The sequence below is a fragment of the Molothrus ater genome, chromosome 20, assembly GCF_012460135.2.
Source record: "Molothrus ater isolate BHLD 08-10-18 breed brown headed cowbird chromosome 20, BPBGC_Mater_1.1, whole genome shotgun sequence".
Classification (NCBI taxonomy): Eukaryota; Metazoa; Chordata; class Aves; order Passeriformes; family Icteridae; genus Molothrus; species Molothrus ater.
In genome coordinates, this window is record NC_050497.2 from 1,014,848 (window position 1) to 1,030,634 (window position 15,787).

A 15,787-nucleotide genomic window follows, 5' to 3' on the forward strand; every position below is an offset into this window, starting at 1 on the left:
TGTGCACAAGGGGCTTCAGAAGAAGCTTAAAGCAAGTCTCCAGTGGACTGGATGATCCCTGCCATGTGCTCACCCACAGGACGGGACCAGACCATGTCCAGCACTGGGGCCTCCAACACAAGACCTGGAGCTGCTGGAGCGAGTCCAGAGGAGGCCATGGAGCTGCTCCAGGGCTGGAGCCTCTGCTCTGGAGCCAGGCTGGGAGAGCTGGGGGTGCTCACCTGGACAGGAGAAGCTCCAGGGAGAGCTCAGCCCCTGCCAGGGCCTGAAGGGGCTCCAGGAGAGCTGGAGAGGGACTGGGGACAAGGGATGGAGGGACAGGACCCAGGGAATGGCTCTCACTGCCAGAGGGCAGGGCTGGATGGGATATTGGGAATTAGGAATTGTTCCCTGGCAGGGTGGGCAGGCCCTGGCACAGGGTGCCCAGAGCAGCTGGGGCTGCCCCTGGATCCCTGGCAGTGCCCAAGGCCAGGCTGGACAGGGCTGGGAGCACCTGGGACAGTGGGAGGTGTCCCTGCCATGGCAGGGGTGGCACTGGATGATCCCTAAGGTCCCTCCTAACCCAAGGCAGTGTGGGATTCTGTGAATGCAGCCCATGTCACCCCTGTCACTGTGTTCCTGCTGAGTCCCCTCCCAGCCCCTCTGAGCAGCTCCTGCCATCACACTCCCATCACATCGCTGCCCATCATGCAGGAAAACATCCTGCCTTTTACTGGCTTTTAATTTGCTGCTTTTTAATTTTGTTGACTGTCTCTTTTTTCCTTGCAAAAGGAAGAAAGAAGCCTCTGATCTACCTTTTCTGGAGTGTTCAAAAACATGCACAGCTTTGTCAGGTTGTCTCTTAGTTGTCATCTTCCCCAAGGCAAGCAGCCATCTCTCTTCTGGCTGCCTTCAAGGAAGAGGGCTTTTTGTGATCCTAAGAATTCTCTTCACCTTATAAAATCTCCCATTGCTGAGCACTCACTGAGGTGAAGCAACCACACAGGAGTCAGTGGGGGAGGAGAACAGTGAGTGCTCTCTGCCAGCAGGAGCTGCCAGCTGCACACCCTGACCCCTGTTCTTCCAAAGGCAGCAACAGGCCTGGAGCTAGGGGTGGTGGGAGCACAAACCCCTGGGCCTTCAGAGCTTCCAGGGTTTGCTTGAAACAGAATAAAATCAATTCACTGCAGTAAAAAAAGAAAAATAGGATTGACCCAATATCACAGTCATCACCTTAGACCAAGCCTGCTACTGTGAAAAAAAAATATTGCAGGAAGATAAAATCCAGGAAACTTACATTATATTATATTAATTACATTATACTATATTACATTATACTATATTATATTATACTATATTCTATTATACAATATTATTTTTCCTTGTATTTTTACTGATACAAATTAATTGTTAAAAGCTTCCTCGATAGTTTACAATTAGTGAGGGTTTCAAGCAGCAATGACTTTGAGAATCATCCATCTTGTGTCTCCATCCACTGATGACCTCACAGATTCAGTCAGAGCCACATTTCCACCTTCAATCACTGACAGAACTTTCTTGAAATATTACATTTTGATTCTGTTTTATTATTTTTAAATGGACTTGGTCATTCTCCATTCTTTGACCACGTATTGTCCAGTCAGGTAGATGATAAAGTGGGTTTTGTTTCCACTTTTCTACAAGGAAAAAAGCAACAACCAGCCTCACACTCCTCTGGACATACAAAGGAACAGGGAGGGAAGTTCTCCCACCTCACCTGGAGCTCCATCCCTGCCCTGGAAAGGGCCATTGCTCACTCCTGGGAGGATGTTCAGCCCCAAGGGCAGCCCAGGCAGGTGTGATGGACACCCCAAAGGTGAGATGGACACTCCAAAAGTGACATGAACACCCCAAAGGAGAGATGGATACTCCAAAGGAGAGACGGACACTCCAAAGGTGAGATGGACACCCCAAAGGTGAGATGGATACTCCAAAGGTGAGACAGACACTCCAGAGATGACATGGACACCCCAAGGGTGAGATGGATGCCCCAAAGGTGAGATGGATGCCCCAAAGGTGAGATGGACACTCCAAAGGCCAGCTCCCACATGGAGGATGCACTTGCCCACCTGCTGTGGGAAACCCTCCAGTGAGAGCTGCAAAACTGAATTAAAGGTTGGAATAAAGAATCCAGGGGAAGGAAGTGATGCCTGGCTCCTCTCCCCTTGCTCCTCAGCTTGTGCTTTCTTTCCAAGACTTTCTTCAGGCTGATTCCCAGTGAGCCAGCACTGCTGGGCCATGGCTGAGCCACCCCCAAAGTGAGACAGAGAAGTCTTCTCCTGTGACAGACACCCAGTGTTCCTCTCTGCCCAGCTCAGGGGCACCCCAGACATGTTCAATGCCAAGCAGTGCCAACTGGACAAAAAGCTGCCAGGAATGAGGGGATTTTGTCCTGAAATGCCATTGGCAGAGCTGGGGCACTGGGCAGGGACCAGCCAGCACGGTGGGAGCATCAGACCCAGCAGGGGCTGCACAGTCAGCAGTGGGAGGCAGGGAGGGCATCAGCACCACAGCAGTTCCCAGATCTCTCTGGATGTGCTTTTACACAGCAGGATGAGTTTTATCTAAGGAATGAAACTTTCACAGTGCTTTCAAGGCCCTGGAGGGGACAGGAGGAGTCCCCATCCCTGGGTGTGTTTAACAAAGCCTGGATGTGGCACTGGGTGCCAGGGTTGAGTTGAGGTGTTGGGACTGGGATGGACTCGATGATCTTGAAGGTCTCTTCCAACCCGGTGATTCTGTGAGGCCACAGCCCAGGGCAGACCCACCTGAGCATGTCCCTCTCCAGAGTGGGAGCAGCAGAGACACCTCTCAGTGGGATCACAGGGGAATGGGGTGGTGGGACAGCTCTGTCCTCTCCTTCTGCAGGACAGAAGGCTCTGCACAGCCCAAGGGGGCACTCAGCTGGAACTCCCCACAGCACACACAAACCATCTCTGCTTTCAGTCCCCAGTGCCAGGATGAGGCCAGCCTCCCACATCCACCCTCCCAGCCATATCCAAAGAGGGCTGCATGGACACTCTGTCAGCTCTGACACCCATCCCACCTTTGGCCACCCCACCTCCAGGGTGGAGAGCACACCTGAGCAGAGCTGACCCACCCAGCACATCCCAGCCCTACCTGCTGGAAGAGCTCCTCCGCCCGCTGCTGTTGCTCTCCTCGGCCTAGGAGATCAAAACAGAAGAGCTGGTTAGCTTCAGAAGGATGAGGCTGCTCTTCAGCCCAAACCTGGGGTTCCCCAGAGCTGCACACACGCCCCAGGCCCAGCTCTGAGCCCGGGGTGTCGGGGCTGGGCAGGGTCTGAGCCTCCCCAGCCCATCCCCACCCGAGGCTCAAGCAGTGATCCCTGGCATGCAGAGCCAGGTGGGAAATCAGGAATGGCCAAATTGTCCCAATGTCCACGCAGGAATGGCTCCCTCCAGGCCCAACACCTCCCCTCATTAGCCCTGTGTCCTAATTAGCCCCTGCAGGCCCTGGCTGGGCTGAGCAGGGAGGGCCCGGGGTCTCCTCCTGCCTCTTCCCCAGCTCACTGATGAGAGCCTTCCTTGGAAAGACAATATTATTCCAATCCCAGAAATTTTATTTCTGAATTTGTGCAAATACAAGTTAAAAGATATTAGCTGCATTTCACATTTTGTGCAAATGGCAGAAACAGGCAATTCATGTGCAGCAGGATGGGGGCCAGCCAACGATTTCGATAAAATAAACCCTTTTTTAATTTAAATGCTAATGCACTGAATTAAAATTTAATAACTGAGGAAATTGAAAAGCCGAGCAGGAATATTGGAAATAAATCCAAGCAGAAACAGCTGAAATTAAAAATTCTAGAGAGTGGGAGGATAGCAGCTAAGCTGTCTTATATGATTACATTTTTTTTATATTTTTTTTTTTTCAGAACGAAGGGGGGAAGGAAAAAAATCCTATCTTTGGCTGGCTGTAGGGCAGTAAATCGAGAGTGCTATGATTTATTGCTCAATTTTCCTGAGGGAAAAAGGCTTTCTTTCATGCTGAAATATTTCATAAATTTCAAGCCAGCATAAATTCTTAATTTAAAAGTTATGGAGGTCACATTTAGTGCACTGGTGCAATTCTGAAATCTTAAAGGAATAGCAACCAAAAAAATTGCAATTTGATTTTATTTTTTTAATTCTTCATGTAAAATTTTCTTCAAAGGGATTCTCCAAGTTACATAAAGCAGAAACACAACCTGGTTTCTGAAGGGATATGAAATCCACTGGAAATGAAGAGATAAAAATCTAATTCAATTACAAAAAGGTATTTTGTTATGATGATTATGATGATGATGATTATTATTATTATTGTGAGCCACTTGAGGAATTTCTGTTAAAAAATTTCTTCTCTCCATTGCCTGGGAAAAGCCAGAAGGGAGGAGCTGACAATGTAATTGCTTCTGTTAGATCTCCAATCTTTTGTGAGCACTGATATGTTCATTTGTTATACAGCTGTTCAGCTACAGAAAGGATGTCAGAGCACCCATAATTCAAAGCAATCAATCAAAAATTAATGATTTGTCATGCTTACACAATGGAAAAAAAAAGGAAAAAAAAAGCTTTATGGGTTCCTACAACTGGCAGATTGCTCAAACCTTTGGGGCATTTTCTAGAAGATTAGATCTGTGTACAAGGAAAAGGGGGGAAAAGGGGAAAAAGGAGATTTAATATAGAGCCAGGGCAGAAAACTTCTTGGGGTGCTGAGGATCCCAGAGATGGGAAGCTCACAATTCCTGCCTGTACAAAGGGATTTGTGCACAACCCAAGCTCACACAAGCCAGGAGCCACATCTTGGATCACAGGGACCTTGTGAGGCTCCTGCCATGAGACTTCCATGGGAAAAGCACCTGCTGAATCATGGAACCATGGAATATCCAGAGCTGGAAGGATATTCTGAGCCATGAGGATGATGGAACCCAGCCCTGGCCCTGCACAGACACCCCAACAATCCCCAGTGCTGGGAGTTTCCTTATTTTAAAAGAGAAAATGAGAAAAAAAGGAACCACAACAGGTAAGGGCTCTCATCTCAATGGTTTCACCCAGCCATGGTGCTGCTGGAGATGATCCATTAGACAAAAACACCCAGCTAAGCCTGAATGAGATCAGATCAAGCCTTAAATGTTTCTGAATGCTGAAATAAACAAATCCACAGAATCCCACACTGCTTTGGTTTGGAAGGGGCATCAAACATCATCCAATGCCACCCCTGCCATGGCAGGGACACCTCCCACTGTCCCAGGCTGCTCCCAGCCCTGCCTAGCCTGGCCTTGGGCACTGCCAGGGATCCAGGGGCAGCCCCAGCTGCTCTGGGCACCCTGTGCCAGGGCCTGCCCACCCTCACAGGGAACAATTCCTAATTCCCAATATCCCATCCAGCCCTGCCCTCTGGCACTGAGAGCCATTCCCTGGGTCCTGTCCCTCCATCCTTGTCCCCAGTCCCTCTCCAGCTCTCCTGGAGCCCCTTTAGGTCCTGGCAGGGGCTCTGAGCTCTCCCTGGAGCTTCTCCTCTCCAGATGAGCACCCCCAGCTCTCCCAGCCTGTTCCTTCAAAAATAAAATCCATCTAATCTAAAACATCCCACCTAAATTCTAAAAAGTGGCATTTGAGGACTAAAATGCCACGAGGAAGTGGAGGGGTGAAAGGCTGGAAATCACTGTTTAACCAGAATGTGCCAAAACAAGTCAGAGCAGCCCCCAACAAAGTAACACCTTTGTGGAGGGGAACAGAAATCTCCTGTGCTCCTTTAGAATCTCCTGCACTCCCATTTACCCAAAGAATTGATTTTGGTGATTTCCTAATTTCTAACTGAAAAGGAGAGGAGCAGAATTTTCATCTGCTGATGAGCAGGGAGGCCGGATGTAGGGTGCTGGATCAGGCTGGAAAATGTCACACAATCTGCCCCATAAAATCGTTTACAATTCAAAATGTTACTGCCTGAAGTTGCTTTTCTACATATTGGGTGCATTTAGGGGAGTTTTGTTTAACTAATGCTAATAAATATCCTTTAAATGAAAATGCACACAAGCAGAATGTGGTTTCAGGCCATATGCTCCTCAACTCGAGTTGTAAGCAAAAAGTAAATCATGTGATAATTAAGAAATGTATCAGTCAACATCTCCTAACAGGATAACATGTCAAAAAATAGGAGTCCAAGCAGATGTAAAACTGACCTGAGAAATCCATGTTTATCGAGAGGGCTACACTATATTGGGAAAAAACCCCAACATTTTAACAGTTACAGCAAAACTCAAAAATAACTTAAAGCAATAAAAATGTGAAATGAGATTTCAGATGATTTAAGCACAGGCCTTCTGCCTGATCACTTCAATTATGATTAGAAACAATTATTCAAATCACTTGGATTTGCATCCATGCTCGGATCAGTTCCCATGGATGGGATGGGGGCACTGGGATACCCCCAAGCACTGCCACAGCCCTTCCCAGGGGAAAAAGGGGCTCAATCCATGTATTTATTTCTTTATTCAGACACAGCCACCCCTATGATTTGCCTCTGAACCCCATCCCAAAGGGAGAGGTCCCTAATTCTGCCTGGGGGTTGCAGGAGAAGCAGACCCCTCTCATCCTTCTCCCACAGCACCTTCCCTCTGCAGAGGGAAAAGGGCAGAGTTGTTTGTTTACCTGAGGGAAAATAAAAGGAAAAAACCCAAAACCCCCACCCTGCTTCCCCCAAACGCATTCCCAGAGACAGCTGAGTAATTTTTGTCCAAACACAAACCACACATTCAATTTTGGAAGGAGACAGCAGCACCCAGCATGGAAAATTTCACCCCAAATAATTAAAATTTGGCAAAGGAGAAGAAACTGAAAACAGGTCTGACATAGGAATGTGCCATAAAAATAACTGCAGGCCTGCTACCTGTGCTGTCTGGGGTTATTAACTTCAGAGCCACAGAAAATGCAGGAAGTGCTTTTTTTTTTTTTTCTTTTTTCTCTTCTTTAAACAAAGGGCAAGACACGGCAGTTTCCTATTTAATTTTTATTAAATAGGAGGGGGGAAAAACAGCAGAGCAGCTCCACATCACACCAAAACATCTGCAGAGCACAAGGACCCATAAATGTGCCCGTGCCCCTTTTTAATCTGGATTTCTGCTTCCTCCTGCCAGCACAGCGGGTGCTGAGGAACCCCAAGGCCAAAGGGAAACAAGGCTGAGCCCAGGGCTGGTCCAGGCAGAGCTGTGCTCCACAGAACCATGGAATCCTTGAGGTTGGAAAAGCCCTCTGAGATCAGAGTCCAGCTATTCCCCAGCACTGCCAAGGCCAGCACTAACCCCTGTCCCCACGTGCCACATCCACACTGGAACCTTCCCAGGGATGGTGACTCCACCACTGCCCCACGCAGCTGTTCCCATGCCTGGCCACCCTTTTCATGAGGAAATTCTTCCTAATATCAGACCTACACCTTCCCTGGTGCAATTTAAGGATGTTTCTTCTGGCTCCAGAGCCAGGGCATCCCCTGCCTGAAGGAGAAAGATCTCCACTGCCTTTGGCTGCTGTGGCTCATCCCCTCCTCATCCTTTGCCTTTGCCAATCCATCAGAGCAGCCTCCAAAAGGGATGAATTTTCCACTTGGGAACAAGACAGTTCCTGGGGCTGGAGGAATGTGCTGCCTATTTCCTCAGCTGCAGCTTCCCCTCACGAAACAACCAAAATAATAATAATAAAAAAAAAATATCTGCAAGGAGGAAATGGGAGCTCTCCCTGAGGCATCTGCCCGGTCCCACAGCTAAGCCAAGCCCTGGAGTGAGGGTTCCCCAACCCCCAAAATCCACTCTGGGGTCTGCAATCCCCCCCCATGCTGGCCATGGGGCAACACCTGGGGTGGGGATGCTGGTGGCAGCTTCAGTGTCAGAATTCCTTGGGAGCAGCCAGGGGAATCTCACCCTTGTGCTCAGCTGCAGCCTTGTCCTGGGAGAAGCCAGTGCTTGTTCCCTGTTCCAACACGAGAGCCCAGCAGTAAACAGCAACATCTGAGAGTTTAGACCCCTCTGAGATGAGCCCATGGAGGGTTTGCTGCTTGAGGGCAGCAGAAGGCAAAGGCAGAGACTCCCACGGCAGGCACAGACGCTCTGCTGCCAGAGCCAGGGGACATCTGGGACAGGATGGTCCCAAACAGCCAGGGACCATCCCTGTGTGACTGGTGCCCACCCCTGGGCTGCAGCACAGCTCCAGGGACCATCCCTGTGTGACTGGTGCCCACCCCTGGGCTGCAGCACAGCTCCAGGGACCATCCCTGTGTGACTGGTGCCCACCCCTGGGCTGCAGAACAGCTCCAGGGACCATCCCTGTGTGACTGGTGCCCACCCCTGGGCTGCAGAACAGCTCCAGGGACCATCCCTGTGTGACTGGTGCCCAGACCTGGGCTGCAGCACAGCTCCAGGGACCATCCCTGTGTGACTGGTGCCCACACCTGGGCTGCAGCACAGCTCCAGGATGGTCTCCAGTACCAGAGGAAGGTGCTCATTACTCCTGGCCATGCCCATGACAGGCCAAGCTTCAGGAAGAGTAAAAATCCATGGGATGCTACAGAAGAGGTGCTTTGAGACCTCCAGACAAGTCCATCCAGGGGAAGGCACCAAGGTGACTGTGACCTACAGGGACACAATCTGTCCCCAGCACCCCAGTGGTGACACATAGAGCATCCCAGTGCTGGAGCCTGGCGACACAGGGAGCCCAGCACTTCCCACGTGGTGCCTCTGACATTTTGTGTCTGGAGAGTGTCTGAGCAGACCAAAATCCAGGCTTGGATTGAGGTTACTGAGCATCCAGCTCACCCCTATGAGCACCTCCACCACATGCAAATGAACAGCTGCTGGAGATGGTGGCTGAGCCTGAAACAAATCAGAGCAGGTTCTGGCTGGGAGCACAGCATCAGCCCAGCCTGGCCACATCCTGCTCCTGTGGGTGGCCACCACCCCGAGGGGGACACGTGTCCAGGGGGACCCAAAGGCAGGGAACACCACAGAGCTGTGGCACTGCAGGATCAGCACTGGGGCAGGGCCACCCAGCACCTTCCCCTGCAGCCCTGGGCTCCAGCCCCTGGCCAGCCACCCCAGGGGAAGGCAGGGCTAGCCCTGGCCCCAGCCCCAGCTGGGCTGTGGAGTGCCCCTGCTGCAGTGCCATCCCCGGGTTAATTATCCCTGGGGATCATTAACAGCTGTTCCTCATGCCACAAGGTGCCCCCAATTACTAATTAATAAAAAACACTAATGACAAACCCAGTGAGGGGGTGGATCAGCCCAACACAAAGGTCAACTGTGAGCACTGGGTCCCACTGAGGAAGCCAAAATGGGAATGATCCCCTCTGCTCTGGCTGTGACACTTCAGACTCAGCCCAGGGGCCCTCACTCTGCTGATTTCAATTCTCTTTGTATTGGCAGGAGAATTATTTTTCTTTTAAATATTTCTTTTTGTTTTGATTTTCTGTTTTTGTTTTGGGTTTTGTTTTGGTGGTTGTTTTTTTTTTTTTTTTGTTGTTTGGTCTTGCAAACTGGGTTCCCTCAGGCTTCTCCCCACATTCTGGTCTGGGACAGAACAAGTTGCACCATGGATGTTAAAACTATAGGTAGGCAAAAAATACTAATAAAAAAATCACAAAGTCTAAAAATTCTTCTCATTCAGCTTCACTGGATTTACTTCTTGTTTACTGTTTATTATCTCCCCATTTTATAACCTTCATTTCCTACCCTGGGTGTGCTGCCTCCATCCACCTCATTTCAGAGCCGCCTCTGTAACCAAGAATTAAAAGTTCTTCTGGAGAGTTTTAAACATAAAAGGTCAAATTTCTGCTGGAAAAGGCACACGTGGGGCTGGAACTTGAGGGGGAAACACCAAAATCAGCAAGGCAGGGAAGAATCCCTCCCACCACGATGGCCTGGCCTGGGCGGGTGCTGAGCCCCAGGAAATGGCACAATCCTGCCCCAAAGGATTCAGGTGCCCCTGCCACCCACTCCCAGCTCCCACACTCCAGCTAGCCCCAGAAAGGGGCTGTGAGCAGTCACCTCTGAGTCAAGGGAATATTCATATGAGTAATTTTATGAACTTGTTGAAAGTACTGGCAGAATTTGTGCTTTGAATTTCAGTTTTTCTCCCCTGGCAGCCTGGGGAGATTCAAGCAGCACATGCCAGCAGAAGTAACCGAAGAAAGGGAACATTAAATAAATTTTAACCTAAAACTACAAATGTTTAAACCAGTATTAAAAAGCTTCAACCTCACGTACTTTTGTTTTTCCCTGAAACAGTCATGAAATTAAAATTATTAATAAATCAATGCAGCAAATTGGTCTGGATTTAAAGAGTTACTCCTTGATTATAAGCAACTGAAAAGTAATCAAAATATTTTTTCCATCTCCTGTTGCTCAGTGCTCTCCTTACTCTGTTCTTTATGAGAAAAATAATCAAATTGAGGGTGAAGAGGAGAAAAGGCATTACTGATTACTCTGAACTCTCATATTATAAAAGCTGGAAAATAAGAGTGACCGGGCAAAACAACAGAATTATGTGAATTGAGCAGTTGTTTACAGATGGTATGAGTTTCCCAGCAAAAGAAACAGCTGGAAATATTTTTAAAGAATAAATGTATATGGAATGAAACCTTGGGGGGGAGGAAGGTATTGTTGTTTTTTACTTGGGGGGAGAAAAAAGGGGCGAAGGAGCCATGAGATAGCATTTCAGAAATCCACCCGTTTTTCCAGGCTTCCAGTTTCACAGGAAACTCTCAGGAAATCAATTTTTTAAAAAATCCTGGGCACTTTTCCAAGTTGATAAAACAAACATATCTAGTAAGCTATGAATGCACACAGGGAAAAAAAATTAAAATAGGACTTATTTATCCAGGGAATCCCAGTCTTGTTCAACACATTTTGTTTGGGAGTTCTGCACCTCCAGCCTCTGCCATGGAACATCTGACAGGGCTGTGAGGGACTCCACTGCACACAGGGACTGCCAGGAACCTTCCCCTGGCAGCTCCAGCCCTTCCCAGCCCCAGGATGAAGGGATGGGTGGGAAAGGGCTGAAGTTGGGTTTGGGGGAGCCACATCCCCAGCAGAGCGGGCTGGGAGCACAGGCACAGGCTCTGCTGTCCTGGGCTCATCTCAGCAACGTGGCCAAGGCAGGGATTAATTCTCCTCCTTCCTCCCACCCTCCTGAGAGCCCACATGGAGCTCTGTGCCCACCTCTGGGCTCTCTGCCACTGGGAAGTCCTGAATCCAGTCCAGAGGAGGCCATGGAGCTGCTCCAGGGCTGGAGCCTCTGCTCTGGAGCCAGGCTGGGAGAGCTGGGGGTGATCACCTGGGCAGGAGAAGCTCCAGGCAGAGCTCAGAGCCCCTGCCAGGGCCTGAAGGGGCTCCAGGAGAGCTGGAGAGGGACTGGGGACAAGGGATGGAGGGACAGGGCCCAGGGAATGGCTCCCACTGCCAGAGGGCAGGGCTGGATGGGATATTGGGAATTAGGAATTGTTCCCTGGCAGGGTGGGCAGGCCCTGGCACAGGGTGCCCAGAGCAGCTGTGCTGGATAGTGAGGGTGTCCCCACAGGAAGCTGGAAGGAGGTGATCCCTAAGGTCCCTCCCAATCCAAAGCACTCTGGGATTCATTTATTCCCTCAGCACAGCTCAGCTGAGGGGAGGCAGCCCAGGGAGCCCCCTTCTCCTGCATGACCAGTTCCATCACCCAGAGTGAGTCTGTGCAGGGCAGGGCTGGGGATGGGCAGGGCCCTCAGGCAGGGCTGGGGGAGGTGGCAGCCCTGGGGCTCAGGGGGTTTGCCTGAGGTGCAGCCCAGCCAGGAGAGCCTGGAGCTCCCACAGAGGGGTGGCCAAAGCCCAGCACACAGGCAAGGAGGACACAACCCACAGCAGCCATGCCCTCAGCACCTGACACACCTGGGAGCTGGACAAGTTCTGCCAGCAGCACGGCCCAGCACAGCCAGGCCCAGCAGGGCCAGGCCCAGCAGAGCCAGGCCCAGCTGGACCTTGAGCTCCTGCAGAGGCTCCAATCCCTCTCCCTGAGCCTTACAAAGGATCCTGAGAAAAAGCCAGCCAAGCCTGTGTGTAGAGGAAAATCCAGAGGCACCTCCCCTCTGGCCAGGGAAGCTCAGAGTGCCCTTGGTGCTCCCAGCAGCACAGACACAGACACAGGGATGGACCTCTGGGAACAGACCCAGCACTCCAAGAAAACTGAGACCCTGCCCCAGCTGGTGCCCAGCTCATGCTCAGAGGGCAGGCACTGGGGGGACATGCCCGTGGTGGATCCCAGAGCCAAGAGGGGCTGCTGGGGAAGCTTTGATAAGGCTGAGACTCTGCCCTGCAAACCTGCAGAGGCTGTGGAGTGTCCCCCAGGGAGCTGCTCCAGCTCCCAGCTCAGCCATTTGGGTGTCAGTGGGAGTCATGGCACCCATGGGCAGAACTGTACCTTTTGAGGTTGGTTTTATCTCTTTTTTTGGTCAATTTTGAAGAATGCTTTAGGTCCCTCTGTAGCAAACAGCACTGCAGAGAATGCAACGTGCTGCAAATGTTCAGCTTCAGTCTGAGGTAAGCAATGAAAATTTAAACACTTGAAAATTACAATTCAAGGCAGAAAATTGATCTAGAATAGAAAAAGAAATGCATAATTTGATAGATATTGCAGTGAGAAGGTGTCAGGAACAGCACCATGAGGAGGTTCAGCCTCAGCCAAGGATCCCCTCCAGGGCTGGCACTCAAGACCTCCTTCCAATGCTGTGGGAAAGGCTTTGCATTTGCAAAACATCAATTTTAACCTTGTAAAATATAAATTTTATCCTAATTAAAAAAAAATTCCATGTAGCATTTATAGACAGCTGTGAGGTTGAAACGAAAACATTCTCCATTGGATGGGTAACTGTGGGACTTCACCATCTCTCCCAGTTTTGTATGATTGGTTTGTTCAAATAGCATGAAATGGTGGTAATTTTACTTTGGAAAGGGAAAAAAAGTCAAACCACATCGGTCTAAAAGTAAAAAAGGGGGAAGGCACACAAAGCTGGGTAATTTCTTCAAACTTAAAAAAGAGCACTAATTACAGAGGGGAAATTCAGAAAGGGTTTAGTCTGCTTGGCTCCGTCAAAAACCAAAAAAATAAGAAAAAAACAAGTAAAAAATAGTAAAAAGAGAAAAAAAAGAAGGAAGGGAGGAAATGAAGTTGGAGAAAAAGCAGGCTGAAAGTAGAATTCTTAGAAATTCTGCTTGCAAAATAACTCCCATCAGCCAACCACAAATCCTATAAATATCACCAGATTGACTTCCCGAGCAGATCTAAATCAACAAATAAACAAACAAACCTCCAAGATTTAAAAAAAGTTTGGAAAAAAAAAGAAATCTAAATAAAAACTACCAAAACCCCCAGTAAGGCCAAACTGGTGTCCCCAAGGGAGCGTGGCTTTGCTGGCTTCCCAAGAACGATGGTGGTTTGGAAAGTAAAGAAGGAAAACAGCATTTCCTGGTCCACTTGAGCTGTGAAAGCTGCAGCATCATCTCCCTCTGCCCAGACACTCCAAACACTGTCCCAGGGCACAGGGATGGGACCCTCAGCCCTTCCCCAGAACCCTCCACCCAGGCATGGCACTGGGGAGAGCAGGACTATCGACCTGCACTTTCTCACTCCCAAATCTCCATCTCTGAGCAATTGTTTGGGCTAAGGAAAGGGATTTTCAAGCAGTTTGTGGGGACAAACATCACTGGGACCAACCAGGGTGACCTTCCACTCTCCATCATTCCTGGAGCTGAAACAAATGAGGGCACAGAGCTGCTGGGAAATTATTTCCAGCCCAAAGTGGAGCTGCAGTGAGATCATGGCATGGGTTGGTATCATTTCTGCTGCACCATTCACACAGCAGAGTAAGACACTGATTTTCAAAAACTGGAAGTGACACAGTCCCTGACATTTAAAATTTTCTGATTCATACAGGCAAAATACATCCTATAAGTATTTTTAAAGCAAGAACTGTAAGATGTGCTCCAAATCTAAATGAAGCACTTACAAGCCCCAGATTCTGTTTGACTCGAGCCTATGAAACCCAAATAGATATTCCTTATTTCCTGGGCAATAAAAAAAAAAATCAAATCAATCTATTTTTCTTCCGGCTCAGTCTGAAAAAAGAATTTTTCAATTTTTCAGAGCTTCAGGAAAACCAAGAATATCAATTATTTGCACAGCCTTGCAGAGTGGACAGATTTGTCTTGGAAAACCTCCAATGAGATGCAAAAAAAGGTACCAATGTTCCTACAGGATCCCTTTTGGGGCTGAATTTTGCAGGCAGCACCATGAGCCCTCTGCCCATCTGTGGGCCAGCAGCTGCTGCAAACCCTGAGGAAGAAAAGCCAGAAAGTGAAATTGGCTCCCCAGAATTCTGGTACAGCCCAGGGTCGGGTCAAAAGATGAGAGAGAAATCCCCAAGGCCACCATTGATGGCCAATTCTCAAATGGAATCTGGGGTTAGGCAGCACAGGCTGGTGCTGCCAGAGCTGGACAGGGCTGGTTGGGTTTCCAGGCTGAGAAGGGAGCAATGAACTCATGGATCTGTGACCCTTTGGATGAACAAATATCAGGCCAAGGGCTGTTTCCTCCTCCAGATGCCCCCAGAGAGCCTCTGGACACCAGCCTGCTCCAGTGGCCTGGGAGCACCAACTGCAGCAGATGCTGGGCTGGCAAAAGATAAATGTGTGCCATATTCCACAGGCTCTTCTCAGAAAGGAACTGATGCTCACCTACACTTCATTCCAGACACCTTGGTGCTTTATCTGCCACCCAGCTCATGGATAACCTCAGCAGCCATAGATTCTTTCTAGATGCATGTTTGTACCCAAGGACCACAGTGTGTCACTGATTTTGGGACTGGCTGTGAGCATCTTCACTGAATTACTCAAACATCTGAGAATTTCACCTAAGAATTGTTTTCTGCACGTAACATTCCAAGTGTGGATTCAGTGTATGGGAAGCTGTGACAGTTCAAAGCATCTGTATAGAACAGGGGAATACTGGGGACTGTTCTCCAATCCCCACATTCCATCCTGGGCAAGGGACCTCTGCTTTGATTCACTTTGCCTCCACATGGTCCTAAACACAAAGGAGGGCACAGGATGTTCTTGAGTTATGGGGAAGCCTCTGGAGGGAACCTGGAGCAAAGCCCCAGGCCCAGGGAGGATGGAGAGCCTGGGAGAGCTGCACCATTGCAAACCCTCCAAAGCATCTGCTTGTGTTGAAATGAAAACTGAATTGGGGCATCTCCAGCTCCTCACAAATGCCATACATCACCTCACCCACTGTGCCACACCTCTGTGGGGTGAGCTGGGGCCAGGCTGGAGCCAGGACAGTGTTTAGAGCTGCTCTGAGGTCCTGGCAAAGCACCACAGTACGGGGCTTTGGTGGAGAGGGAAACCCATAATCAGGCTCAGAGGGCTGCACAGGTCAGATTGCTCCAGCCTGTTTGGGCACAGGCTCAAGAGCCCAGCAGTGTCCCATGGACAAGCTTTACCCTGCCAGGACACACTGAACACCTGCTGTGACTGAGCTGGGACTGGGGATAACTCAGGGTGTGACACTGGAAACAGTCCCTGCTCTCCCACTGTGGGGCAGCGTTGGCTGGGCAGTGCTGGCTCCATAGCTGGACTTGAAGATCTTAGGGGGCTTTTCCAGCCAAAACGATTCCATGATTCTGTGGTGATTAACAGACATGCAATAGATGCTGCTCAAACAAGAGCAACATCCATCCATCCATCCATCCATCCATC

At 49.6% G+C, this 15,787-nt stretch overlaps 1 protein-coding gene across 1 annotated transcript in view; it reads right to left on the reverse strand.

Moving 5' to 3' along the window:
• Positions 1–15,787, reverse strand: part of ZNF618 (zinc finger protein 618) — a 148,677-nt gene that overhangs the window by 80,038 nt on the left and 52,852 nt on the right. The window contains exon 2 of the mRNA XM_036393894.2: positions 3,139–3,182. Within this exon, the coding sequence (XP_036249787.1) occupies positions 3,139–3,182 (44 nt within the window). The remainder of the gene's footprint in view (positions 1–3,138; positions 3,183–15,787) is intronic.